Genomic DNA, 26439 nt, shown 5'->3' with positions numbered 1-26439 from the left:
ATCTTGGGCCCGCCGCGCGGGGGAGGAGGGAGCGCCGGGAGGCGGGCAGGGAGGGAGCGCCCGGCTTGCGGAAGCGCCCTCAGTGCCCGGAGCCGAGCGGAGCGAGCCCGGCGCCGCCCGCCCGCCTGCCTTCCCCCAGCGACGCCGAGCAGCATGGCCGGGCGGCTGCCAGCCTGCGTGGTGGACTGCGGCACGGGGTGAGCGGCCCTTGACAGCTCGGTGCCGGCGCGGGGGGAGGGGCTGGGCGGCGGCCCCGCTCATGGCGGCGGCCGTTGGGGCGGGGGGGGGGCGATGCCGGTCGCCCCCTCCGAGCCCCCCGCCCGGTGCACGCGGAGGGTCGGGGAGGGCCCCGTGTCCCTCCTTACTGCGGGCCCCGGCGGGTGTCCGCCCCGGCCCGGAGCTCCTGGCGGGCGCCGCGCTGCCCCGGGCGGCTGTGCCGGCTGGAGGGTGTCGCTTGATCTGCATCGCTCTGGGCCGCTGTGGAGGAGTAAAAAAAAAAAAAAAAAAAAAAAAGAAACAAAGGGGGAAAAAAAAATTAAAAAGGGAGAGGGGAAAAAAAACCACCCTCCCCCTCTAGTGAGCAAGCGCAGAGGAACTTCCTTAGTTTTGTCAAAGCCTCTTCCTGCTTTCAGGCTTTTATACCTTATAAGGCAGTTTTCGGTGTCAAACCTGAACCAAATCTTCCCTGCAAACCGTTTTTCTCGTATTCAGCGGCTGCCAGGTGGTGAAGAGGGTGAAGTGCCGGGGATGGATGACACGGAGCGGGTTTGGGCAGCGGGCTGCGGGATTTGGGGACCTTTTCTGCCGTTGTTGCAAGGCTTTCCTAGCCCTGGGGAGGCGGGCAGCAACGGCCCGGTGTCTGCGGAGGTGTTGGGGCAGCACCGAGGAGGGGAGTCTCTCCCCGACCTGCTGATGGAATGGTTTATCTTGAATAGCACGTACTTTTTTATTTTATTTATTTATTTTATTTAATAAAAGGACCGGTACCTTTTGGAGCTCTCTGCCTCAAGCTAGTTCAGTTGACGTCCTAATTTGTAACACTTCTTTGTTTCACTTCTGGTCAGTACTGCTAAAAATAATGGAAGAAACGTCTCGGCGTGCAATAGACGCAAGGTCTTTACGACATTCCTGGGTGACTTGCTGCCTCCAGTTTTTTTGGATTCCGGGTGTTTGCTAAGTGACAGGCCGTGCTTGTCTGCTCTCCAAAAGGGTCCACCTGGTCTACAATGTTAATAGTTTTGTTTATTGTGTTTATTTAAATTAACATGTATATATGCATCTGTACTGCCTGTATATGCAATAGTTCTGTGGGAATTTCACACCTGTAGGTACTGCAAGCACTAAAAATTTTTCATTTTGGGGAGCGAAGGGGAAGTTAACACAGGAGGCATGTGTGTTTTTTTGCAGAAGTATACATCAGTGTACACATCAGTATGACATTGTATATATGTTATTTACATTCCTTAAAAGTGTGTGAAATTTGTAATGCATTCGCCACAAGCACAAGGTGTTTCCTCTCATGCTAGAAGATTGTGTGTGTAGTTCCCTTAAAGTCAGTGATTATATTTTTGTAGATTTGCAAAATACAGTTTTTTAACCATGGGTGCAGCTTGCACAGAGCTTTCAGTGATGCCAGGCAGAAGCAACATAACAGAATCAAACTGGATATGAAACTGCTTTGTCTTTTTAATGTGAGAGGCCTACCAAGGGACCTTGTGTTAAAATAAATCTTCCTGAAGAAGGTCAGTGTATGAGTGTTCCATTAATCAATTTTGGTGCCCAAGGGCATATGCTGTAATGTTCTTTCCTGTGATGCTGGCCAAATCTTCTTGCTTCTGTTTTCTTCAATCTTCAAAGATCTGAGATACCTTTTTGTTCTACTTCTCTCCTGAGAGGAGGAGGACGAGGAGAAAAAAAAAAGGGGAAAAAAAAAAACCCCACCCTCCTCTGTCCTCTAGGTTTTCCTTTCTGATACACTTGGTAGTCTGAGGTTCTTATTTCCTGAAGTTCTGGTTCACGAAATTTTGGGCAAAATTTTTAGTGTTGGAAATGCTATGTAGAAATGAGGTCATTGGAATTCATTTTTTTTTCTCATTTTCTCCCTAATCCCCCCAGTAAGCAAAGGCTTGATGTGGTGAATTTATAAAGAGGAAAAAAATCTAATTCTCAAAGACAACTAGGGAACAGCTTGGCAGCTATATGGTGGAAAATGACTGTAACTGCATTTGTAGCTGGGTGTTTCTTTTTATTTATTTTTTTTATTTATTCAAAGTAGCCTCTCCATCCTTCACCCTTAAATCTGACTTTGTGGATATGAGCAGGGACACTACCTACAGTTGATTTAACTCCTATGCTCTGGGCAGCTCGATTAAGGCTTCAGCTAGAGTGGTGTTCTGGGTACCAAAATGTAAGAAAGCAGACAAATTAGAGGTGGTCCGAAAAGAAAGCTAGTTTTATAAAATAAAATTAGTAAGGAAAGGTTGTCTAGAATAGGTAAAACTATAAAAGTGCACAAATATTCCAATAAATACAATTTTTAGAGGATGATTTTTCTATATGTTGAACATGAAGGATAAATTACCTTAATCAGCAAAAGGGAAGATGTAAGAGAGATAAGAAGGGTGTCTTTCTCCACCTCTTGCACATGTAACCAGAGGTTCAACTGAATCGCTTGTCGATCTTACTTTTTCTTTTTAAATGTTTATGGTTTTCTTTTTTCTTCTTTCTCTCCTTTTTCTTCTCTGCTAGCTGGAGTCAAGGGAAAAAAATGAATGAGAAAAGTGGCAGATGGTTGAGTTATCCTTTTAAGGATCAGTCTGTCCTTAAACAGATTGGACAAATTAAGAACTTTCAATATACATGAGTAATAAAGCTCTGGAAAAGGTTAGGATGGAGTAGTGCTTCTTACTAAAGGTTTTAGTAACAGGTTAATAAAGCATTTTAGAGATTGTCAAGTTATATGTAATATGGAGTTCGAAAGTGGGTGAATTCAATGACACAGAAATCAGATCCAAAAAAAATCTTATTCTTTGCTTAATATAGGGTAATAGATATTGCAAAAAAGAAGTTCTTTTTAGGATAAATATTTATTTGCTTTTGAAGCAGTTTCCCCTTAATTACATAATAAAATTATAGATACGCAAATGAAAAATCTGAAGAATTTAACTAGTGAAATACACTTGTTACAAGCAGGTGGATTCCTTTCTAGAATTGATAGTGTTGTCCAGTTAATTTTAGATGTCCTTTCTTTAGGAAATCTACTTGACAGCATCATTGTTAATATTTGATTTCACTCTGCTATTCTGTTTTCCTTCCCTTTCTTTTCCTTTTCCTCATAAAATTGAAACACCGCGTCCCCTCAGAAATGTCTGTGATAGTAACTTCATGCTGTTTTGTATGATGCGCACTGATTTAGTATGTACACTGTGAGAAATATTACTTCAAACCATGCAGTATCTAAGGACATTTTGCTGCAAAACAAAAATACAAAAATAGACGAGTAATGTGGAATTATATCCATTAAATGTATGTATAGCGCACTAAAGAAAGAAAAAGCCTCTTACTCATTTGTTAATCTTAATAAGTTGCAGTTTTAGGTGCTCAAATACTTCTTTTTGCCTATTGTATCTGTGAACGTGGGACAGTCTGAAAGTCGCAATTAAGTTCTCTTCCTACGCTGCTTCAAAATTTAGCTTGATTAACTTGACAGCTACATCTTAGCTGTGTCTTTTTAGAATGGTGGTGAATGTGTATTATTTTTTTTTTTTTTTTTCCCCCTCTTGGGTTCAACTTGGTACAGTACTGAAATAGCTCATTTGTGATGACAGATAACAGTGTTCAAATTAATGGCTCTTCAGTTGAGTTGAAGTGAGTGGCTGTGTATTTCTAAACTACTGCAGTTCCAAAAATAAGAATTTTAACAATGAAAATGTTTCTAAGCTTTTTTTTTTTTTTTTTTTTTTTTTTTTTTTTTTTTTAGTAGGGTCAAATATCCTGATTAGCCCTCTGTTGAGTAAATTGGTTATGTCAAAGTTTTGGATCTCTCGTTGCTTTTTCTTATATCTTCTTCTATATGCTGCGTTAAGTTCTCATTTCAATTTTTGTAACTTGGGTAGGCTTTTTTTTGTTTGTTTTGTTTTTTGTTTTCCCTCCCTGAATAATAGGGAAGAATTTAAGATTTTGAACCAAGCCAATTCCCCGATGGGAGTATAAAGGCCCCTGAAAAAATAATGGCAGCCCCAGGCTTTAAAGATGTCTTGATCTCCTCTAATACGAGAGCCTGGGAAATTAAGGCTGCTCGGGATTTCCAAGCCTTCTTCGTGTGAAGTTGCAAAGTATTCGTCAGAACTAAACATGTCACTGAGACTTTCCTGGTTGTTCAGTTTCTGTAACCAGGTTGCTATAATAAGATAAAGATATGTTTCAAAATGTTAAACCTCAGGGATGCTGAAATTCTGTTCAGCACTGAGTGCTGAAGTTGTGTGCTACAGAACAGACATTTAATTTGGGAACTGCTCAACTGATCTTTCTGCTTGATTTTTATGCAATACCTGAGTACTTTCATGCTGTTAAGTGGAGCAAAGTACTTGTAAGTTGAGTGTCTTTTGTAGTGCAAAGTTATTACAGGATTTTAATGTTCTGTTTCTCGTTTGGGTTTTGACCTGGTAATGTAAATGAGTACAAGATTCTTGAAGCTAATAATCTTCACTAGACAGCAAAGGTGCATGAAACAACAAATCCAGTGTAATAAAAACATGGTAAGGGAAAACAACAGCCTATGTTTTACATTCACTGCAACTTCAGTAGTCTAATTTTACCTGTTGAATGTATTTTTTTAATTATTATTTTTTCTGACTTCCCAAAGATGGAATTATTCCCATCAGATTTCAAAGAGTATCTCCTATTTAGTATAAACAGTTTCAACACTGTCATATTTTAACAGTTAATATGTCAGTTAGACTTTTTGTTATGACTTCTATTAATGGATTCTAGTCTTCATGAAAACACACTCTGTGCCACTTTTTTTTTTTTCTTCTTTTTAAGGCACTTCTCAGTAGAGGGCAAAATCACTTGGGTTCATGGGTAGAGGCTGTTCAAAGTTAATAATAAATGAACTACCTCTTACGTACAGCAAAGCTCCTACTGGAGCATATGTGGGAAACTTGAAGAATAACTGAGAACAGAAAGGGCCCTGGGAGTGATTAAATGCTTGAGGGGAGGATATGGTTGTGTGTGTGGGTCATATAATACATTTTTGCGTCTTGCTTCTTGGTTGCTTACTGTTATTTCCTGGCATGAATGTTCTACTCAGAAAGTATTTTGAATGCAGAAATGTGATGCACATTTGGTCACCTAAATTAGCTGAAAATACAGCTTCTAGGAATTCAGAAATATTGCATTAGTTTTTCAAGACATATCTAGTATATTATTTTATTGGCACAGATAAGAAATTTCATGTTTGGTCTGTTGATTTGTGTTCTTTAAGGGCCCATGAGATGGGTATTGTCAGTGTCAGGTAGATATATATTCATAAAAATAGATTTTGTAACATGCTTCCCACCTTCCCAACAGAAAGCCACTGGCTTTCTGTTAGCTAGAATTTTAGGACTAGACACTGAAAAACTCTAGTTTTATTTAGACTTTTTTTTTTTATTTAGACTTTTTTTCTAGTTTTATTTAGACTTTTCTTTTTTTTTTCTGGAGCTTCCTTTTTCTCTTTATTCCCTTGTGGTCATTGCAAGTGTTTGCAGCTGTTCACAGGGTGTGTTTTGGCATGATCAGTCTATAGAGAGCAAGATGCAGACAGGGAGGATGTCTATTGAAAATATATTTTGATTATACTCTAATATTGATGGATGAATCTAAATTTTAATACTCTATACAGTATCTCTTATCCATTTTTTTTTTCCCCAGGGAATATTAGCATTTCATTTGTCAGGACTTGCCTTGGATTTATTGTGCATGCATTTATCGTCTACAAGAACTTTCACAATCAGACTCCTTGTATATTTCCTGTCAGACTTCAGAACCTGTGTGGCTTTATTAATCTGACCACAGTTTTAATAGGACTTTTTTTTCTACATGACAGCTGATTCTAACTTGAAGCTCTTTTTATTAGAAGTGTGGTATAACATGCATATATATAGAACTAGTATTGCTATGCAAGGCAATTCTTGATAGAACACATTTGGTTACCTACTGAAACGCTGAACTGTCAACTGATGTACTGATTGGGCTGGAGATATGCCAAAACAGCTTCCTGTTGTGCTTCCTCTTGGTTTCTTGTCTCCCGATCCATCATTTGTCTTCTGCTTGGATTGTAATGGGGTGTTTGGGGCGAGGGGTGCTGTTGCTGTAGGCACTCATTATGCCTGGAGCTCTTGGGTATGAAAATAGTACAAATAGCAAGCACAAAAGATATATAAAAACACACACACACTCACATAAGAATAGATATGTGGAGCATTGCCTTATATTTTTAGACACTATGTTGCATTTGTTTGGAAAAATCTCAAGTTAAATCAGGCTAACCTCAGGTTAGTTAACCTTAAGGTTAAATAAAATGTGCCTCTCTGTTACATGACTCAAAGCTTTTACCCATTCCATATTAATAGGCCCTCTGTTGTGAGGAGCTTCTGGTAATAAGGATTTTCAAGTGTGAGATTGTTCGCTAGGGAAGTTCTAGTCCCTATTCCATTTATAGAACTATGTTGTTTCTTATTAGTAGGTGTGTAAGACGCTTGTTGACCAAAGTGTTTTAGGGATTGGTATAAACAGATGCTAATAAAAAGGGGCAAGGTAGAGATGTGGAAAAGATAAGTATGTTTACTGAAGGTATGAAATAATATGAAAGATATGAACCACTTTGAAGTCTCTTGCTATCTCTTGGTTTTTCAAGGACATTACCCTGGTCTGCCTCAGGAGGAGCATTGCCAGCAGGCTGAGGGAGGGGATCCTGCCCCTCTACTCACCTCTGGTGAGGCCGCACCTGGAGTATTAGGTGCAGTTCTGGGCTCTGCAGTGCAAGAGGGACATGGAGCTTCTAGAGAAGGTCCAGCATAGGGCAACAAAGATGATTAAGGTACTGGAGCATTTGTCATATGAGGAAAGACTAAGCGAGCTGGGCCTGTTTAGCCTGGAGAAGAGAAGGCTGAGAGGGGATCTGGTCAATATGTACGAATACCTGAGGGGAGTATGTAGGGAGGATGGGGCCAAACTCTTCTCGGTGGTGCCTGGTGACAGGACAAGGGTACAAATTGAAACACAGGAAGTCTCATCTGCATGTGAGGAAGAACCTCTTTACAGAACGCTGGAGCAGGCTGCCCAGAGAAGTGATGGAGTCGTTCCTTCTGGTCTTCTTCAAAACCCACATGGATGCGATCCTGTTCAGTGTGCTCTGGGTGTCACCGCTTGAACAGTGGAGTTGGACTAGATGATCTCTAGAGATCCCATCCAACCTCAGCCATTCTGTGCTTCTGTGATTTGAAAAGAGATAATAAACTAGTATGTTATGCAAGTCCCACTCTTCTCATAATCAATTCCTTTTCTTCACGGTTTACTCATGATCTGCTGCTACTTAACCAGTCTTCACCTGGTGACAGAGTTGAGAACCTTTTGTGAAGAGACAGGATGTCTTTACTCCTTTTCACCATCCTTTTTGTGTTACTTCTCTTCACAGAGTATTGGAAAGTAAATGTTCCCTGAGCTTTCCAGTCTTTTTGTTAAAATAGCAATTTTGTTAGGTTGCGTATTTTGGGAGAATGTGTTTACTGTGGACAGGAAAGAAATGGAGAAAAGGAACAGCAGTCATGGCTTGTGGTCTGTAGACTCAGCTCTTTAATGGCATTCTCATTAAAAGTTCTTGCTATCAATGCTGTTTCCTTTTGGCTTTAAAATTGTCTGCCTGAGTGGTAAGTAACTTTCAGGGGAATTTATTATTGCTCTCATGTCATCGTTTTAGAAACATTTATTCTAGGTGAGAGAGCATATAGGAGAAATCACATTAGTGCAGTTGAAAGCATTTAAGAGCCTTTTGGACATCCTTCCAGAAATCTCTTCTCATGCATATCAGTACAGAACTACTTTTTTAATTTCACGGTGTCGATTTGAAATGAATGTGACTTTGTAGAGACTTTATTGATAGTTAAAATTGGCTTAGTGGAGTTAGATCATAGCAACTTTCCTTAGCACCTCATTTTGTGGTATAAATGTCTAGAAAAAAATTATATTCATGTTTGTCACGTTGCTATAACCATGCAAGCTGGTAGCTGGGCCAGCGTTGAGAACTAATCAGCCTTTTGAGGAAGTTGCAGGGAAATCCCTGGGAAATCAGAGCCCTTAATTTACACAAACTGTGCAGGGATATGTGTATTTTCTCTCTGTTTCTCAGATCTGTCAAGATGTTGTGGACTGGTTGGAGATGCTTAGTAATTTACGCTGCAAAGTAAAATAAAGGGAAACAATAATCCAACAGAAAATGCTTTTTCCCATAGGTCTTTTTCCCCCGCTTTTTACCCAAGCTATTGGGGCTGCAGAAACACCTTAGGGTAGATGGACATGGAAACGAACTAGAAGGGAAAACCAGAACCAGAGTGACCAAGTGCTGCTTGTTATCTTTGGGATTTTGTTAATCAGTTCTGTATTACAGATTTTAATAGAAGTTCTAGCTTAGCTGATTTTTATATCCATCTGCATACTACCTTGTTCTGCTAGAAGCTCCAAATTCTGTGTGGGAAAGTTAAGTTTGTCTCAAGTCATGTGTGTACCTTGCACTACTTAAGTCACTCCTGTGACTTTTTAATATGACAAGCAAAAGATACAATTTACTAGGCAAATGTGATACTATATTGGTACAGCCAATGTGATATATGATATTTTTAATATCAGAATTCACTTCTGTAGTGACAGAAGCGACTTAATTGCTGCTCTTAATAAGCCTGGGTGTGTCTTATTGAGCCTATGAATCATACGTTAGTCAGACACTTTTTGCTATGTATGAACTGCTTTGTGGAAGGCTTCTGTATGTGCAAAATACAGCTTGCCCAAGATATCACTTTTTTTCCCCAGTGATTTAAATATTGTTTATTTTATGTGGCAATGGTTGGATTCAATCTGCATAAAGCCTTGTTTTTGCAAAAGTTCTTGGTTTTAAAACAAATTTTGTCTAGGTATTGCCTTTGTATCAACCTGAATATTTGTATCAACTTTTTATTAATGTACTAGATCATTTCTTACCTTTTTTTAATCTCGCTTTTTTTCTATAGACTTCATTTTCTGTCCATATGATTAGCTATAAAAATTAAGTTTACTGTTTTATTATATGTATTACGATAGTCCCTAGCAGCCCTAGGTACTGTTCAGAATCCTGTAGTGCGTCACTGTATAAATACCACAAAATGATCGTCTGTGCCACAAGAAGTTAAGAGCTGTAAGGAAAGGCTTGAGAAAGCAGTAGGTAACACCAGGTTATTGCCCTGACTGGTGGGTAAGTGGTATCGCTAATGGGGAAGAAAGAATGTGACAAGGAAATCTTGATGTAGTAGAAATGCGAATCCTTGATTTGGAGGCTAGTTTAGGCAGTTGCTGTTGCAATCCTCTATTATTCAGCGACCAAAATCCGTGTGTGTTATTTTTTTATTTTTTTAAATCTTCTTAAAATGAGACTGCTCCTTTCCTGAGTCTGAAGTTTTGTGTATGTTTTTGTTTTCTTGCTGAGTTAGCCATAGTATTTTTAGATATTCTGATTTTATGCCTGAATACAGATGTGTGTGGTTTTTATTTTATTTTTTTATTTATTTAAAACACATCTTTCATTTGACTATTTTTCTTTCAGTCTGCTGGATGTGCATGTGTATGCTGGATGGTTTCCCACACCACAAGCAACTCAGCAACATGTTACCTGCAGCAGTTCAGTTTTATGTTTCTTTGAAATAAATGCCATGTTTGATCATCAAAGACTTTAAATGTGGTGTGGTCTTTTTTTTTTTTTTTCCCTCCCCTTCCCCCCCATTCTTTTTTCCCTCTTTTTAGGGCACTTCTGGTTTATTTTCAGAGCTCCTAACAGCATGCAGAGTCCCAACTCTGTTCAAATAGTGGTTTTATTTATCTTCTGATTCTGAAACTGAGCTGCAGTGCTATCTGAAGCTACCTGAGATTTAATAGTTAGGAGGTCTAAGGTGTTACGTAAAACCAGAAGTTCATAAAGGAGAGTGAGATTTATTAATTACTGTGAGATTTGTTACTTATGTTATTTACATGCGTAGCTTCATTTTACACATGCAAATGGCGCACAGGTGTTAACCCTGCAGACAATTTTATTTTTAAATTAGAATCAAAAGCTTTACTTGAGGAATCAAGACTGTGTTTGATGGCAGGGAGAAGAGAGGAGGGTAAATGAAAGTGCATTAATGTTGCCAGAAACCGAATGCGTTTTGAGGAATAGAGATGCTTAATTTTCAAGTATTATTAACTCCACTTTGTATGTTCAACTCCAACAGTTGGGATCCTCTCCCCTCACTTCACAGGAAATTGTGGAATTGTTTGTTATGACCTGAGTCTTCAGTGTCAAGAGTTGCATGTCCTGATCTCCTTACCAGGAACTAATTTCTTGCTGGCATTAGATTTTTGTCATTTTCCAGTATATATAATATTTTGTCTGTGAAGTTTTCTTTTTCAGCAAACATTAATGTTGATCAAAATAAAGTATCTTTTTTTTTTTCTCATGGTTCCTCCCAGTTGTTACAATGCACTATCGACAAGATGGAGTTTACCCCCTCCTTTTAAATACTTCTCTTGCAAAGCATGCTGATGTTAGATGAGGTCCTGAGCTAATTGCTTTGTTATTTAGAGATAAATTTAACTTCCTTTTCATCGAAAATGGCATTTCTCCTGGCCCAGCACTATTGTGCACAACTCATGTCAGCAGCTGACCTTGTGTAGACATTACTGAGCGTGTGCGCAAATTGCTGCATCATTAGCATCCTGGCAAAGCCTCCTGCAGCAGCGTGCCTGTTCTCGCTGGTCTGTTGGTGCTGCTGATAAAGATTTATGGCTTTTGTTACAACTAGTACTCTGTTACATTGTTTAAAGCTTTCTGGGTTTATATTTGAGAGCCAGAAATTAAAGAAATGTAGCTGCAATGTCTTATGCTTTTTGCTGATCCTGGTAATGTAGTTGCTACATTTGGCTACTTCAAGAATGAGACAGTTGTTACATGTGCGTCTGTTTAAAAACTTGTACATGGACTGTAACTCTTAAATGTGCTATGCATTTTGGTTTAAAGGTTTTAAGATTTGTCTATGCTGTTGTCGAATCTTCATCTTTACTTCTAATAGTCCATCCTCTGTGGGCGGCAAAGGGGTACTGTTCTAATTAGGTCTTTTACTGAAAACATTTTGTATGTCTGAGCACAACATTTCTAGCGACTTGATAGTTTCAGTACTTCATTTCTGTAGTCATTTTCATTTCTTCATTTTTCTTCTGAATAAATGTGATGCATGTATCCATTGTAAAATCTGGAAGTTTGATTGGTGGAGGTGTGTATTTTTTTTCTTCTTATTCTTGTTGACCTTTTTTTTTCTAAACTATTTTCCATTTATTAAGTGGAATTTGATTGCTGCATTGCCAGCTGTTATACCTAGCTGTGGCAGTGTGCCTTAGGAAGCATATTTCTGAAATTATCATTATCAGTCCTTCCTCAAGTCCAGCTGACAGTCCATTGGCAAGGGAATTTATTTTCCTGTAATTAGCAGTTATAGAAACACTTCTGCTATGGGCTTCTATTATGTGGAAATGTTTCTGGTGAACTGCTAATTTTTGAGCAGGGAAGAGCATCTGCTCTAGCTCTACATTTTTCTCCTAAACACTGAATAATTGGCTTGTACTTCATATGTTTTGTAGGAAGCTTTTAACTTGTGTGGAATTTAGCACTTGTACCTACCTAGTGGTAGGAAGCAGTGCTGTTACTTTTTTGAAAAGGAGACATGTTTCTGTGATAATAAAAAGAAGAAAATCTTTTTTTTTTAGTGTGGGAAGAGGCATACATTTATTTAAGAAAAAGTAAAATGTATTTGTGGTATTAAATACTATCATTTTGTTGTTTTAATAGGTATACAAAGCTCGGTTATGCTGGTAATACTGAACCACAGTTTATCATTCCTTCATGTAAGTATTTGTTATTTGTAAATGAGCACTGAAATTACACTTAGTGTTTCTGTAACTTGCTATGTAAAAAAAGCAGTTAAAATGAGTGACTTCAAAAATCATACGTCTCATTGTATTTTGCTAAAAGTGATGACTTTGAAAGGTAAATTCACTAAAATAATAAAGGAATCTTTCAAGTATATTTCTTGCAGCTGAGACCATGTTAATGTAGAGTAGCATTTATATATTTACTTTTTAGAAGGTTTCTTTGCCTGTTGAGTGATAAACCTAATGAAACTTCAGTTGACTGTAACGATAAATATTTCTGAAGTGTTCCTGCCGTGTAAAGCAATAGAGTTGTAGAATAGGGAGTGGAACTCAACCAATTTCCTTTAGAAATACTTCACCTTTTGACCTCTTATACATCTTAGCATTTTATCTTTGTTCACCTGGGCCAAAGTAATTAAGTAAAAAGGAATAATAAACAAACACAATTTTCTATGTGAATACAACATGAAAAGAAAGCTATAAATAGTAATAATTAGGGATAATTGCTGCAAATTAAAACTTGATAGATCAAGCTGTCATTTAAACATTCTTCAAAGGCAATTTGCATGGAAAGCTAGAGTAAATTCAGAAAATACATTATCTTGTTTTTATGCAACTGAAGAACACTCTCAATTCTGCATTGACTTTTAATGTATAGTTTTTCATTTGGTCTTCCAAATGAATTTCATTTGGTTTGCCTCTCTATTTTGCTTTATACAGACACACATTTTGCAGTCTTGTTTTTCACACAAAAACTCTAGCTTTGATGCCCTGCATCTTAAACCTAAACTCCCCAAAAAGCAATGACATGCAACAGTATCAACTAACTACTACTGCAGCTGAAATGGTTTTGCCTACAAATCTTAATGAAAGGATGCAATTTTTTCCTCATTTGTACTCTAAGCCAGCTCGGGTAACTACACTGACTACATGATTTTACATTAATTCTCTGCCTGAAATAAAATAAAATAGCACTAGTGCAATCCACACTAGAGAAATGAGGAATAGAATACAGTAGTAGTTAGTTTCAAAGTAAAAAAAAAAAAAAAAAAAAAAAGGACCCAAAAATACTTCCTGTTAAAACAGTTCTTTATTTTATTTATCTTTGTGATCCACACTTCAAATGAATATTGTAGCTTCTCGTTTTATTTTCAGTAGTGGTGATCGAATTTTTATCTATGTAGTTCTCTAAAAGAAATATTTGCTGTTAAACAGGTTCAAGCAGCATTCCTCCTCTGTTGTTCACTTGTTTCTTATCTTACTCCTACTCTTAAAATTTTATCTCCCACTCCTTTTGCCTTGTGTGCTTGTTTTAATTTTGAATATCTTCTGCAGAAGTAGCAAGTGCTTCCTTGGAGAATGGACTAAGTAAGAATATATAGGGCCTGTTTTCTTCAGAGACTGCTTCATTTCCCCTAGCATGTTCGCTGCTCTTCTCCTTGCTGCTTATTAGGTCTCTTGGATCATTCATCTTAGGTGTTTTTCATTCGCTTATTTTAAACCCTTTCTTAGCTTATATTAACACTGGAATCAATTTATTTCTGATTTGCAGATGTTCTAATTCTTTCATCATTTTCAGATTATCTTTTATAGTTTAAATGTTAGGCAGCCTTTTCTTCACATGTATATTAAACAAAAGGTTGGAGCAGTGGTTAAGAAAAAAAATGTTTGCTAGAAGTATATCCTCTTTTTTTTTATAAAGCTTTTTATAGTTTTTCCAAGCATTCTATGACATTTTTGGATTGCTTCCCATCTTCAGACTGAATCGTAATGTAGCTCTTGTTTTAGCAAGATTTATTTTCCTGTTTGTATTTTCAGAACGTGGTTCTTGCTTTTCTTCTGACTTTCAAAAGCAGCAGCACAGAGGCTCCCTTCAAATCTGCAGTAAATGTAGAGGCTGGTAGCAGCACGTAACTTTAGCTTGAAAGTCTCTAGAGTGGTGTGGCAGGTGATAGTATCTTACTTGAAACTTCTTGAAGATAACACATATCCAGGTAGCTGAATTTCCTAAGAATGTATAAGCTCCTTAATGATGACTGTAAAAATACTTCGCAAGATTGATGACTTGGCTTCTATGTCTCCCCTCAATTTCAACCTCCAGGCTTCCTCTCTCATAATATGTTATGCTACTACAGAAGTTACAGTAGGATTCAATTTTCTTCCTAAAAAGCTCAGAATAACTTTTTTTCTGGCTTATTCTGCTCAGTCTTTCACAATATTTAGCTATTTATACATTTCCTGACTCTTATTGCTCCCATCTCTTATTGGTCTTTGTGGGGAGAGAAGGAGAAGGATTCTGCACAAACTAATGGTGCTTTAACCTACTATGCTGTAAATTACCAAAACCTGTAGCTGTGTAGTCCCTGCCCTGCCAACTTGAGGCCACAAAAGCCATTTTAATAATGTTTGTCTTGGACCTAAGTGTATACAACTTCTCACTTAAGGTAAGTGTGAGCAAAAGAATTCTGCCTTTGAGGAATCTTAGCGATCGTGACCTTTGAAAAATTCATCCTAATAATAATGCTGATAATTCTTAAATATGTGAGTTTTATTATTTGTGTAATGGCTACTGTTTTAAAGGTAATAAGTAAGGTTTGAAAAAAATGAGGCATTGCTGGTGCTGTAGGCCTGATTACCTGGGATCAGGGCAGATGAAGATCATGAAGGGAACATCTGTGTTTTTCTGAAAGCTAATAATTGATTTGTGTTTTCAGGATCCTGTGTTTAGCCTTAGTCGATATTTTTATAATTAGCTTGTTTTTTTTTTTTTTTTTCTCTCTCTCTGTGATGGAAAATTATCCTGGTAGGAATAAATTAGCAAGACACAAACTTGAGTTTTGCCAGGAGAGATTTATAATTTTGTTCTTTGTTTCTCCAGTGTATTCTCAACAATAAGATACTAATAGAGTTAAAAGGACAAAATTAAACATCTGTAGGCTTTGTGCGAAATCTGTATTAAAGCAACCAAAAATGCATCAGGTAGCCTCATACACTTGAGAAAAAAAAAATCCTTCTATTTTCTGAAATAGTAATGCATGTCTTATACTTTCCTGCTTCCTTCTATTTTTTTTGTTGTTTGTTTTTTTTCTTTCCCTTATTAAATAGCTTTTCAGTCCCTTCTTTTTATGCCATATCTCACTATAAGGTGTCTGGAAACCAAACTAGTGAAGTAAAAACTTTAGTTGCCAACTAAAGTGAGATCTATAGGAATATGCTACCTCAGTGATTCCTTTTGTATTTTTATCTTCCTGATTGTATGTTGAACATCTAACAAACCTTGTAGTTAGGTCTGTATAGTGTTAATTTATAAATCTTAACTATGTTTACTTTGGTTCAAATTTAAGTTATTGTTTTCCTATTTTACTTCGAGGTTATATTATAATAAATATTGTTTATCTGTTCTTTGTTAAAGGTATTGCTATCAAAGAATCAGCAAAAGTGGTTGATCAAGCACAAAGGAGGGTTTTGAAAGGTGTTGATGATTTAGACTTCTTTATTGGCGATGAAGCAATAGAAAAACCAACTTACGCAACCAAGGTATTAAGAGAAATAATCAATTTTCTAATACTCTTTAGAAAGTTTCAGCTATGTAGTAAATAGCTTCTGATGGATATTCATTGGATAATTATTGGTAACAATGTTTGTTATCATATAAGTTTTTGCGAACTTTCAGGAGTTTGTGGGAATTTGCAAAAATGTGTGAATATATGTTTCTTGTGAAGGAAACTCAGAGTTGGTAGTTGGAAGAGTGGGGAGTTAGTTGGGTTCTTTCTTGTTCCCAGGCATCCCCTGTCAGCCATGCTGGAATTGGGTTATTGGACTGGGAGAACCTTTCATTTGTCTGGTACCAACATGAGGGTTCTTTTGTTTGCTTGTTCTTTTTTTGTTGTTTTTTTGTACTGGGTAAGTGCCATGTTGCTGTCCCTGCTATTCAAGGTCAGCAAGAGAATCTGAATTTCAAATAAGTAACAAACTGGGGTAGGGAAAAAAACACAAGGATCTTAGATGTAGACCCAGACCTTTTACAACAGCTAAGCAAACAGATTTTTCTTTATGTTTATATTTCACTTTATATTTTGATATTTTCCTGCAACAGTGGCCCATCCGCCATGGCATAGTTGAAGACTGGGACCTGATGGAGAGGTTTATGGAACAAGTAATCTTTAAATATCTAAGGGCGGAACCCGAGGATCATTATTTTCTTTTGGTAGGTAAAGCATGCCTTACTTAACATTGTTACCAGTCTTAAGAAACTATTTATGTTGGTTATGTAGTAATTCTTAAATATGAACATGCTTATTTTGAAAGCTCAAGTAAATGTGAACTACTTGAAACTTTCTGCTCCTGCCTTATCTCCCCTCCAGATTGTTCTTTTAAATATCTAAAGATATTAAAAGTCTGAGTTTCTAAACTGCAGGCTTTTCCCTTTTTTATTTCCCCCCACAGATGCCTCTGTACTCCTTTTTTTAGTTATCTGCTGAATTTAATAATGATATCACACATGATTATTAAAACTTTGAGTCAATTTCGTCGTAAACCTGTGCTTTTTGGCTTTACATAATTGCAGTTACTTTGACTTTAGCAATGCTGCCACCTGCACGGTGTCTAGAGATTTTTTTTTTCTCATTTTTCATGAATTTCAAAGGATCGAGAGTCATACTTGGACAGCTTAGATTGAATTGAGGCCAGTGTTGTTCTGAATCTTCTGCTGTTCCTTGTATTTTATCTAAGATGCTGAAATAGGTGGTGTATTTTAATGTGAAGTTTATAGATGTTTGGAATTGGAGGTCTTAGCTATTCTTATTAAAGCACACAAATAAAATCCTGGAATAGGTTGGAAGGGATCTCTGGAGGTCATCTAACGTAACACACTGCTTGAAGCAGGTTTAATTAGGTCAGGTTGCTTGGGGCCTCGCTTAGCGGGGTTTTGAGTATTGCTAAGGGTGGAGACTCTGTAATGTGTTTGATCCCTTTCCAATATTTGACAATTTTGTGGTAACTTTTTCCCCTGCTATCTAATTAGGACTCCCTCTTTGCAATGTGTGTCCAAGGGCTCTCATCTTATCACTCAAACAAGGGAGTCTGGCTCCGTCTTCTCTGTTCCCTTCCATTACCTTGTAGATGCAGTGAAAGAATATTTTTTCAAATACTCGGTAATGCTGTTCAGAGTGCTCTTTCAGGGGAGAGTTAATAGTTCATGTCATGATGAAAATGGCAGCATACTATTATTACACATTATATGCTGTTACACAGCATTACATATTATATGCTCCTCTTAGTCAAATTTCTACAGCCAGTCATAAACTCTTGTTTTGTAGTGATTGCCTAAAAAAAAAAAATCCCACTTTTTAATGAATGGCTTAGAATTGTTTTTAAATAATTGACATTCTTCAAATGAAGTGAACTGCAGCTTTTGCTATTTTAGGTTGATGTTGCTTGATTCTTTCAGTGAAAGCAGAAATTTAATGAGCTAAGCAAGTCACAAAAGAGACTATCGGGATATATTCTTAAACAGTAGTAACTATTACCTTTTATCTCACTTTTGTTTCCTGTTTTCATACAAATCATCATGCAGTGTGGTTTGCATAAATTCTCTTATTGTCAGAAGAGTTGTTATATTTTCTGAATTGTGTGATTTACTATTTGTCTTTAGAAGCACTCTTTGCCCATTATTGCTTTTACACAGTCTAGTCATTTAATGACTCATTTTTCCAAATTTATTTCTTAGTAATTTTTGAGAAATGTCATGTGTTTCTTTTGAGTTTAGGTAATTACTTTCTTGTTTGTTTTTTGTCCCACAGACTGAACCTCCATTAAATACTCCAGAAAATAGGGAATATACTGCTGAAATCATGTTCGAGTCTTTCAATGTTCCAGGGCTGTATATTGCTGTTCAGGTAAGAGCAGGACTACTGAAAGCAGAGTGACAAGTTGAGCTAAAACTACACTGTAGTTCACGTGTTGCCTGTTCCAGTATTATTGGGAGCAGTTAGTGGGAGGTGCAAGCCAGTGCTGCAGTTAAGATTCCTTTTTGCCCGTTCCTTTGCCAGGCTGTCCTTGCCTTAGCTGCCTCTTGGACGTCACGACAGGTAGGAGAGCGGACGCTGACTGGCACAGTTATAGACAGCGGGGATGGTGTCACTCACGTTATCCCTGTGGTAAGTATGCATCAAAACTATACGTAACAACTGAACTGGAGGACAATCTGTCCTGTAACCTCTGAGGTTTCCATTTATATGGAGCTATTGTTGCTTTATTCAATGGTATTCTCTGACTGAATTATGGTAGGACTCAAAGAAAATAATAATGTTGAATATCTATTCCAATATAACAGGAGTCTAAAAGCAAAAGCACGTTATTAAATAATTCACATTTACACTTGCAGTTTAACTGTGAAATTACTGTTTTCTATGTATTTAAGAGTTCCCATTTACAAAGTCATATAGTTAGTGTTACAAATGGAGCATTTAATAGTGTTCTTATTCTAAGTAGTTGGAAATATGTCTTCTGCCTGCCCTTCCTTGATGAGAAGAATGTACAGTTGGAACCAGATACACAGTATTTGGAGGTTTAAAAATGTCTTAGACAAGAAAACTTTATTCTGCCACTATAACCTCAATTTCTTAGTGATTTTTATTATACAAAATAGTAGCATTAGTCATGACCAAAACTTATAATGCAGCAATTTTCTGTTAATCTTGGTAGTGGCATGTAGTGGCAGTTCATCTGAGGTGGCTTTTTTCTTTTAGTTAAGACTTAGTATGCAGTTGAGATTTCCAACCTTGTAAAAAATGTTGTTGTTGTTGTTTTATTTTGTTTTATTTTTTTTTTTGGGGGGGGGGTAATTTTTTAAAAACAAATTAACTGCAGTAGTATGCTGCTTTAATTCTTGAAGTAGATAGCAGAAGAAAAAGCTCTACCTTTTACAATGAAACTAACTGTAATTTTTATGACTCTGTGAACAATTTTCTTTGTTAGGAAAAAACACTTTACGTGTATGTAAGGTACATAAGGAATTTTAAGCATTTGCTACTAATGCACTCTCTGAATTCATCTGTTTGGATGTTATTGTAGCTGATCTGGTGAGGTCGGATGCAACCTTAAATGCTCTGCAGTTGGACCAGATGCTTTAATGCCCAGATTCTGGCCTCTGAGATGAGCATGACTTGCAGTGTGGGCCAGTGTTCTGAGCCTTCTCTGTTTGTGCTGATGTATTCTCCTGGCCTTTGGAAAATTAATTTTGGTTCATATCAATTGTAATGTCGTAAGTGACTGTTACTGTAGAGCCAGGTCATTTATTCTAAAATAGTATTGTATGATACAAAGTTCTTTGACAGTTTTGTTAGGAGTAACCTCATTTAAAAAGGAAAACGAGGACTAGCAAGTCCAGCTGCGTTATGTATCGGTGGCCTTTTAGGTCTTCCTGACCTTGTACGAACTGTGAACTGAATGCAAAGCCTCAAAAGAAAAAGATAGAAAAAAAATACTAGGAACATCCTTATATTCTATCAAAAGATATACTGGTGAGAAGCACTTGAACGAGTAGAGTAAGGCTGCTGATGAGCTGGAGTTACGGCAGTTAAATGAGTCAGTCCTAAAGTGCTTCAGCCTCCTAGCCATAGGTAGTGAGGAGGAGTTTACAGGCTCCATCCCTCACTCCTCCTCCTTTCTGAGATTTGGATGGGTTCCTGTCAACATCCTTCTCCCATTTACTTTTATTGACAGGCTGAAGGATACGTGATCGGCAGCTGTATCAAGCACATTCCAATCGCAGGCCGAGATATAACGTACTTCATCCAGCAGCTGCTGAGAGAACGAGAAGTAGGAATTCCTCCCGAGCAGTCCTTGGAAACAGCTAAAGCAGTGAAGGTAACGTGACTGTTGCAAGTGCTTAGCTTGTCTTAGTGTAGGGCTTTAACAGTTTCTAAAGTACAGTAGTCTCCTAAAGTCATTACCTTTTAAAGTAATCCTAAATATAAAAATCTTGACATGTAATGCTTTAAGGTTTTGTGCTTATATTAATCTAGAATTGCAGCCTTCCCTATTTCCTTCCCACCTCCCCCACATTCTTGCTGGGAAATGTAATGTAAAGAGCTATAATTACTTTCTCTCTTTCTGAATTTTTGTTTTGTTTTTGTAGTACAAAGCTATTCTAAAAGGTATTCAACTAAAGTACACTTAAACCCAGTTTCTATGGCAATTCTTCAATGTACTTTAGATCTCATTTCTCATTATTGCGGAACTTTGTAGGGGAAAAACAGAAGAAAAACAATTTAGCCCAGCACGATGTGCTGCTTTCAATACTATTCGTACCATATCTTTTACTATACTTAACTATAACTGCATATGTTTATTTTTCAGGAACGCTTTAGTTACGTCTGTCCTGACTTAGTAAAAGAATTTAACAAGTATGACACAGATGGTACAAAGTGGATTAAACAGTATACTGGAATTAATGCTATCTCAAAGAAAGAATTTACCATTGATGTTGGCTATGAGAGATTCCTGGGACCGGAGATTTTCTTTCACCCTGAGGTAAGTTGATTTGAATGTGTTCAGTTTTTGTTAAGGACATTTTAGTGGTACCATATTATATTTGCAGTGGTACCATGTTGTGTTTGCAGCTTGCTGAAGAATCAGCTATCCTGATTTAAATTTCTCTTTGTTTATAAATAAATGCCAGGTATTGTTATAAGTTAGGGTGGTTTTGATTCTTGATCGTTGATAACCTGTATACAAATTTATATCTAAACACAGCATGGTATTTGGAACTCTTAGATGGATTACTTAAAATATTTTTTTCTTCTTGCCTTTTTTAATAAATTGCTTGGTTTTACCACATTATTTCTTGTATCTATCTGTGTCCCTTTAAATCAAGGAGACTTTAAATATGCTATCCTCTTGCCTGTTTGTGCAGTCGATCTTAGTCTTGCCTATAATATTGAGGAAAAATGGGAATAATGCTTTTTTTTGTCTGCTTTTAATCACTATATATTCTGCTGTCACACCTTTTCCTTCTTGCTGGACTGTTTTGCTGCATTGCTCCGTGTCTGGATAGGGTGTGTATTCCTTGATCTGTTACAGTCACCAAGATAAGAATAGCTGGCAAAATAGATAATATGGGTGCATTACCTTTTCAAACCTTTTTTTAAACAACAGCAAAAAATCACATCCATTTCCATTATTAGTTAGTGCTATGTCTTCAGCACAGTAGGAAAGTTCCTTCTGTTCCCCTTCTTTTTAGTTTCAACTCTGACCTTTTTCTGTTTTTTTCTTCTTGATCTTAGTTTGCTAATCCTGACTTTACGCAACCCATCTCAGAAGTCGTAGATGAAGTTATTCAGAATTGTCCCATTGATGTTAGACGTCCTCTCTATAAGGTCAGTAGTTATAATGTTATGTATTTTTAAAGTACTTGTTTTTGAAGGATTTTGCCTTATTTTGAAATAGCTATTGGAAATTTAGTTAAACTTCAAAAACAGAAGCATTCACTGGTTTTCTGAAAATGAGTCTAATATGTGAAAGGCTTTGTTCATATATGTTTGCACGTATGTTTCAGTATGTGGTGTTTGTCTACTCAATTCTACTTAAAAGAAATACAGGAAGAGAGAAATATGAGTGAGGGTGCAGTGGGATATAATGTTAAAATTGGCTGTGCGTTTAAAACCATTTACAAATTATTTGTGAATTCATAATCTGTTGATTTTAAGCATTAGATCAAAGTAAAAAACCTGTTAACTGTAATTTTAAGAACTATATTTAGAATCTTGGAACAGGGTACAGTTGGAAGTCTATGTTTCCAGAAGCAATCAGTAATTTTTGTAACTGCCTTTATGTGTTTTAAAGAGGCAAGGTATTCGCAAGCAATAAATGTGTGTCCTGGACTATTTTCAAATACAAAGTGCCATCATGCTGCTACAGATGGAGTAGCTGACAAGAATTAAATGATAATCAGTTTTAACTTTTTAATATATATATCTACATATTCAAAACAGAATATTGTCCTCTCTGGAGGCTCAACCATGTTCAGGGACTTTGGTCGCCGCTTACAGCGAGACTTAAAAAGGACTGTTGATGCCAGACTGAAACTTAGTGAAGAACTTAGTGGTGGCAGACTGAAGGTGAGTTCTTGTAGCCAATGCACTTAATAAGCATTATTTAGTGTCTAATTAATTGGAAAATGTACAAATAATGTACTTCAGTATCTTTTAATGAAAATGGAAGTTTCAGAGGAAATACTAGAAGCTTTATAGAGATTCATATTTTTGTAGTGAACAGAAGGCTAGCTATAGAAGACATTGGTATAAGTCTTTCATAATAGAATGCTAACTTGCTCTTTCCCCAGATACTCTGTTTCACTGCTGATCTGATTTTGGTGATCTGAACCACAAAACTCTTACCTAATAAAAGGATAGGGTTTTGATGTGAAAATGGTTGGTGAATCTCCATTTTGAAGAGGAAAGAAAAAATACTGTTGTACTGGAATAGATTTTTTAATTTTTTTTCCTTGCTGAAATTCCATTACATGCACTGCCATTTTTGATAAGTACAGGTTAGGATATAGTCTTTTGTAACCACTCCGATTGGGAGGGATGAAAACTTGTCTGGATATAGAAGCAAAGAGGCCAACTAGAATGAGCTTTGTAGTTTGGAAAAGCAAAATTGTGGTAGCATTGATTCTTGATAAGTTCTCAGTCAGTCTGTAACTAATGCTTTATTATGAAATTCAAAAACATGTTAAATTTGGAAAGGGTTAAGTGTGTGTCTACTCTTGCAGTTAATTAACAGTTCCTCAAGAAACTTAGCAGAAAACTGAAAGGGGATAAATTGGAGAGCAGAGTAGTAAAAGTGTGTATTTTCATATCTGGCATTTTAGAAAATAGCAAATTATGAAAAGCAGTCTTGGAAGATGCAGTTTGTTACCTGCAAAAGTGAATTTTAATGTATTCCTTTTTTTCCCCCTCTTTATTTTGAATAGCCTAAGCCTATTGATGTTCAAGTCATTACACACCATATGCAAAGATACGCTGTTTGGTTTGGAGGATCTATGCTGGCTTCCACAGTAAGTTGGCTCTGAAGCTTTAGTTCTTTTAAGTGTGCTTTGGGAATCATTTTTCTCTCCTTTGCTTTAAATGCAACTGGAGAACTGGACTGTTTCTGACAGTCCTCAGAAACAAATTATAATCCCTGCCCCTTAGGTTTTTTAGTTAGGCTTTAAAAAATTTAATGAAAGCATAATTTTTTTTTTCCCTCCAGTGTGAGAATTTTCAAGTGTACCATTTTGATTTCATGGCCACATATGTTGTTCGCGTCAGTCTTTAGCTATGATGCAATACTAATTTCAGGATTTTCAAATTATCTATTTCTTGCCCCTTTCCCCCCTCATTTTCAACATGAATATCTGTGTTGTTATAATATGGTATGCACAGTGCTGACTAATTGATTTTCTGTCTCTCGCAGCCTGAGTTCTACCAAGTATGCCATACCAAAAAAGATTATGAAGAAATTGGTCCTAGCATCTGTCGTCACAACCCCGTGTTTGGAGTCATGTCTTAAAGCTGACCTTGGAGGGGTCAGGGCTGGGGAGGTTGGGAGGAGGCATCTCTCTGATTACTTGTTTGTCCGGTGGCCGGTATTAAGATAACAAACATGACTTGACAATAAGAAAAAGACCAAACACAGATAAACGGGAGTATTTTAATAAGTGTCTCAACATGCGGATGTAGTGGAAAGCCAAAATGATTGTTTTTTTTCTTTAGATTTGATTATTTGAAACTGTGCGTTACAAAACATAAAAGTGGATTTAGTTCTTTCTGTGCCCTGATATTTTGTATATTAATGAATTATCCAAGATTTGATGGGATTTGGCGGTGTGTAGATAGTCAGCTCTCTAACGCTTCAGTTGCAGCCTTTCATGGGTGCAATGCAGGAGCTTGTTTATATTTCATACTTTTTTATACTTTGAGGAAAAATACAAATTAAACTGTAATATTTGAGGGGGAAACAATTACCAGTCACCTACTTAAAAGTAAATTTAAAAACAAGTCTTACGACTCATTAAACTAGTTCTTACAAATTATGACCAATCTAAATCCTGGGTTCCATGCAATACAAATGCTTTTGGAACTGAGAAGCTAGTATCTTGGATTAACCAATGCCTGCTAGTGCTTTCTGATTACTCGGTGCATTTTCACTCTATCTCTTGCTTTAAAAAAAAAAAAAGTAAAGATGAGACTGTTGGACCAATATTGCAGTTCTGTAGTGTCATTTCTAATTAAAACCAAATAATCAGATGATCAAAATTGGTGTATTTAAAGCCTAACACCATTCCAATAAAGGCACAAAATTTCTTTTTATGTTTGTGTCAGACTTGTTAATCTCACTATGTGGAAAGTTTCTACGTATCCACTATGGTTTTTGAACAGGAAGATTGGTTTGTAATGTAGGTGGTATGTGCATTGTATCAGACGAAGTGCGAGGTGTTTAGAACTGCAGCTTATCATCTGGGTAGCACTATAGCACTTAAACGTGACAACATCTCAGTTGCTAGATTTCTTCATGTATTACTTCCTTCTATAACTTTTTTATCGTTTCCTTTTCAACTCGTGATATAGAAGGAACAGCTTTGGGTTGTGGGTTTTTTTTTTTTTTTCTTCCAGGAAAGCACCATGCAGATAAAACAAACTGAAAATGTTCCTTTTTATTCTTTATAGGCAGAAAGCTTTCAAGTGTTGGATGGCATTATTTTCAATTTCTGTTAATATTTGATGATAGTAATCTCTTCAGACTTTTCTGAGCTCGCAAATACGGTTAAACTTGTTTACAGAGAAGATTACAAGAGGGGCATCTCTTGGTTTCTTCTCCTGAGTTAAAAATAGATTCCTCTTTTTTATTTATTTTTATTTTTTCTCAGAGAGAGAACCTTATTAACTGCCAGAGCTTTCAGTTACTTCAAGTCATGGTAAATGAGACTCCAAAACAAGAATAAATATGAAAAGTTACTCTCACGGCAAGCATTATAAAACTCTACATGCTGGAATCGAATAAAACCTTGGTGCAAACAAAATGCTAAATAATTTTATTACTGAATGATGTTGTTAATTTCTCCTGACCAGTGGCTGTGTGTACATGTAGTTTCTGTACCTACTTTTGAGAGTTCCCCAAATAGTGACTTTCTGAGTCATAAGCGAGGCTGATTCATGGCAGCCCAGGCAGCAAAGCCTTGAGGGCAGTTGTTCATTTTGCAAATGGCTGTGCTGGTTAAGGCAAATATTTCCTGCTGGTGGGAATAAGTGATCTGAGCAGTTCCTTGGAGTGCTGAAGGCAACGCTAACTGCAGAAGCAGACAAGGGGATCCTGCAGGCTTGCAGCGACTCTAATGCATCCGCATCCGGGCTGGCTTCCACGCTGTGCTCCTAAAGGAGCATTTTCTTGGCTGTGCAAATTCTTGCATAATGTTTTAAAACAGCTGAGATACCAGAGGAGGTGGGTGGGGGTAATAAGACAGACCCTCCCTCAAGAGATGGTAGCGGCTGGTGGGCACAGATAGATTTGTTACTTAAAGTGATGTTCATAAAAATACACATGATGATAGGGAGCCCTCTGGAGGTGGATTACGGTCTGGCACAGTCATGACTAGTGTCATAGGGCCGTTCGGATGGGCCCTTTTTGACAGGGAAGGGGAGTGACTATGTCTGACCCGAAAGCTTTCAGGCTGAGAAGGGGCATCCTGCCATCCAGGCACGGGCATGCCTGGGCATCCCTTAACCTGAGGTACGCCGGCTGTCAGAGCTGTCCTGAGTTTCAGCCGTTCCTATTCCATGCAGTTCTGGGCACTTTCTGCACAGAACCTGTCCCTGTGCACAGAGCTAGGAGTCTCGTGCCGCAGAGAGAAGCTACATGGTTTTGCTGTCATTGATGGAGCTCAGCCCTGAGAAATGAAGGTGACATGCGTACCCTACCTCCTGCTTAGCACCCCGTGCCCTGCCTCACTTGTTGGTGACAGAAGCAGACAGTTTTGTCTGTCTGCATGCACATTACCTATAAAATCAGACATGTGGAAGTTTAGTCTTTCACTTTGGTCCAATATGTGTATGTCTTTCCACGCATCCAAGAATGAGGCTTTAAATGTCTTTGCAGACATTTGAATGGAAGAGAAGGAAAGGGACAAGTACTCTTATATGCACACCCTTATACAACTATTTTTAACTGTACCTGGAAAGAATATTAAGGTTCTCATGGAATGGAGTA

The 26439-nt window shown here is 37.4% G+C and overlaps 1 protein-coding gene across 1 annotated transcript; it reads left to right on the top strand.

Moving 5' to 3' along the window:
* On the top strand, positions 1–24545 carry ACTR3 (actin related protein 3). Its single transcript, XM_088521799.1, has 12 exons — positions 1–197; positions 12107–12162; positions 15602–15726; positions 16286–16396; positions 17991–18086; positions 18240–18347; positions 19915–20058; positions 20551–20724; positions 21477–21569; positions 22185–22310; positions 23168–23251; positions 23650–24545. Exons 1-12 carry the CDS (start codon positions 154–156, stop codon positions 23743–23745), a joined length of 1257 nt encoding a protein of 418 aa, XP_088377925.1. The 5' UTR covers positions 1–153; the 3' UTR covers positions 23746–24545.
* The last annotated feature ends 1894 nt before the right edge of the window (positions 24546–26439 follow it).

The sequence above is a fragment of the Tinamus guttatus genome, unplaced genomic scaffold, assembly GCF_059628265.1.
Source record: "Tinamus guttatus ecotype Peru unplaced genomic scaffold, ASM5962826v1 Tinamus_guttatus_pri_ptg000133l, whole genome shotgun sequence".
In the NCBI taxonomy this organism is placed as follows: domain Eukaryota; kingdom Metazoa; phylum Chordata; class Aves; order Tinamiformes; family Tinamidae; genus Tinamus; species Tinamus guttatus.
Note: the sequence above shows the minus strand (reverse complement) of the source record. Positions and strands in the feature narration are given on the sequence as shown.